Source organism: Acanthisitta chloris, unplaced genomic scaffold (assembly GCF_000695815.1).
Source record: "Acanthisitta chloris isolate BGI_N310 unplaced genomic scaffold, ASM69581v1 scaffold3667, whole genome shotgun sequence".
Classification (NCBI taxonomy): Eukaryota; Metazoa; Chordata; class Aves; order Passeriformes; family Acanthisittidae; genus Acanthisitta; species Acanthisitta chloris.
Genome location: NW_008681930.1, coordinates 14,855 through 17,718, shown reverse-complemented (window position 1 = coordinate 17,718; position 2,864 = coordinate 14,855). Strand labels below are relative to the sequence as shown.

The 2,864-nt window shown below is 55.9% G+C and overlaps 1 protein-coding gene across 1 annotated transcript; it reads left to right on the top strand.

The window, feature by feature from the left end:
• Positions 1–901: 901 nt before the first annotated feature.
• On the top strand, positions 902–1,625 carry LOC103805622 (acid-sensing ion channel 2-like; the record flags this gene model as incomplete). Its single annotated transcript, XM_009078277.1, has 1 exon — positions 902–1,625. A coding segment is annotated over exon 1 (564 nt), but the record flags the coding sequence as incomplete, so codon positions are not given.
• Positions 1,626–2,864: the final 1,239 nt, after the last annotated feature.

Here is a 2,864-nt window from a genome sequence, read left to right as displayed (position 1 = left end):
TGCAAATAACAGCAGCAGCACAGAGTGGGTTTTTTTTTGGAGTGCTATTTCTTAGATCCCTGCTCAAAACGGAGGGATAGGGAGGGGGAAGAGATGCCTAAATCCAGCAGATGCCAATTCCCGGAGCTGCGGGAGCATCACCCTGTCGGGCTGAAAGCATCAGCGAACAGCAGCTCCCACCTTTCCCTGACAGAAACCCTTGCAAATAACAGCAGCAGCACAGAGTGGGTTTTTTTTTGGAGTGCTATTTCTTAGATCCCTGCTCAAAACGGAGGGATAGGGAGGGGGAAGAGATGCCTAAATCCAGCAGATGCCAATTCCCGGAGCTGCGGGAGCATCACCCTGTCGGGCTGAAAGCATCAGCGAACAGCAGCAGGGGGGGAGATGCCTAAATCCAGCAGATGCCAATTCCCGGAGCTGCGGGAGCATCACCCTGTCGGGCTGAAAGCATCAGCGAACAGCAGCAGCCCAGGGTGGATTTTTGGGGTGCTGTGTCTTGGATCCCTGCTCAAAATGGAAGGGGAGGGAGGGAGAGAGATGCCCAAATCCAGCAGATCCCATCCCTGGAGCTGCGGGAGCATCAGCCGGTGGAGCTGAGAGCATCAGCCGCGGGAAGCAGCAGCAGCTTTGGCTTTCCGCACTAGTTAACAGGCTCGGAGCTGCTTTCAGCTCTCCCTCTCGCTTAATCTCCTCTCCCCTCGGCGCGTGTGTGTGCATGTGTGTGTGTGTGTGCAGGGGGAGGACTTCACTGCCATTGGCTCCGCTTTGGCTGCCCACCCACCTCCCTTCCACATCACCTTGGTGTCTCCCTAAATAAAACCAGCCCTCCTTATCGCAGCGAGGAAATCAAGAGCGAAGAGTTTGAATGGAGCTCGTATAAATATTTACCCTGCTGAAGCCACTGCTGAGCTCGTGGGATAAACTAGCAGCAGCTGCTGCACTCTCCTGCTCTCCCCACCCCTAATAGGGTTTAATTACCCCGGAGAGGAGAGGAGAGACAAACAGATCCCACTTCCAGCTCCAGACTGACCCAAAAAGCAGTGCCAGCCTTTAGCTGAGCTATGGATCTGAAGGACAGCACCAGTGAGGGCAGCATGGGCAGCCTGCAGCCTTCCAGCATCCAGATCTTTGCCAACACCTCCACACTCCACGGGATCCGCTACGTCTTCGTCTATGGGCCGGTGACCGTCCGGCGCCTGCTCTGGACCTTGGCCTTTGTGGGTTCCTTGGGTCTGCTCCTGGTTGAGAGCTCAGACCGAGTGGCTTTCTACTTCTCCTACCAGCACGTGACCAAAGTGGATGAGGTGGTGGCAAACAGCTTGGTGTTCCCTGCTGTCACCATCTGTAACCTCAACGAGTTCCGTTTCTCCCGGCTCACCACCAACGACCTGTACCACGCTGGGGAGCTCCTGGCACTGCTGGATGTCAACCTGCAGATCCCCAACCCTCACCTGGCTGACCCAGCTGTCTTAGCCATCCTCCAAGAGAAGGCTAACTTTAAGCAGTACAAACCCAAAGTTTTCAGCATGCAGGAGTTCCTGGCACGGGTTGGCCACGACCTGAAGGATATGATGCTCTACTGCAAGTTCAAGGGCCAGGAGTGCACCCATGAGGACTTCAAACCTGTGAGTATGAGCAGACACTCTGCTTTTTCTCTTCTCTGGGTGTGTGGATGGTGGTGGTGCAGGGCCAGGAGAGTGCTGGAGGTGACTGGCCATGCCATGTGGGCATGGTGAGATGAGTGAGCTGCTGCCAGGCTCGGGCATGGCAGAGGAGGATGCAGCCTGTTGAGCTGAAGTTTGTTTGTTGGAGTCCTCATGAGGGGATTTGTGGGGCCAGAGCTGCAAGGGGCTTGCAGCAGGTCCAGCTTCCATCCTGCAGAAGGCCCATGGATCTCAGGTGGCTGTTTGGTGTCACATCAGGGCATCAGGCGGATCCTGTTGAGCATCAGAGGGAGCTTAGGGGTGTCTTGCTGTGAGCAGCAGATATCAGTGAGCTGAGAAAGCAGAGAGGGCTGGAATGAGGCCAGCAGGAGGGCAGGCACTCAGGGCTGGTCTGAATGATGTCCAGCTGTGTCTCCCCAGGTGTTTGTAGCTCTGCTGAAATCGTGGCAGGAGAAATTTTTCTGCTTGTTCCTGGTGTTCATGGCTCAGAAATCCTGGTTTGCTGCGGAGTGTGGGCAGCAGCTGGAACCTCCCTGGTGGTGTGTGCTTCCTGGTGCTGTGGTAGAGAGAAGGAGGGAGGAAAGAGGAGAAGAGGAAGAGAAACGAGGCTGAGCTGTGATCCCAGGCTGCTCTCAGGCTGGGGGAGGTGGAGCGAGCCCTGCTTGAGCATCCTGAGGGAAGCAGATGCTGCTCAGTTTCCAGCTTCTGGCTGCCACCCTGATGGCAGTGCAGGCTGGCCTGGGTGCCTGGGCTGGCAGAAACTATCAGTGTAACGTGAAAACACGAAGTAGGTTGTCTGGAAGGAGTCTGTGTGCTGCTGGGGCAGCGAGGGGCTGGGCAAGGAGCCGCTCCCCACAGGCTCTGGGTTTGAGCCACCTCCTGGCTGAGGTTGGGGTTCTGGAGACTGGGCCAAGTCCCACTGTGCTCTCAGGCCAAGCTGGCACAGACTGAGCTGCCTGGGGGGTTGGTGATCCTGCAGTCAGCAGTGTGATGGCTCTCAGGTTGTTGTTTCTCTGGGATGGTGCTGCTTGTTGTGCTCCCTCTGTGGCAGGTGCATGGCAGGTCTTGCGATGGTCTCGTTTGTCTGATCTTTGTCTGGTTTGAGGAATAAAGAATGTTTTCCCATCTCTGTTGCTTTTGGATCTTGCAGCAAAATGAGTCCAACTGGCTCCTACTCCAAAGTCATTGCCATCACCTGGA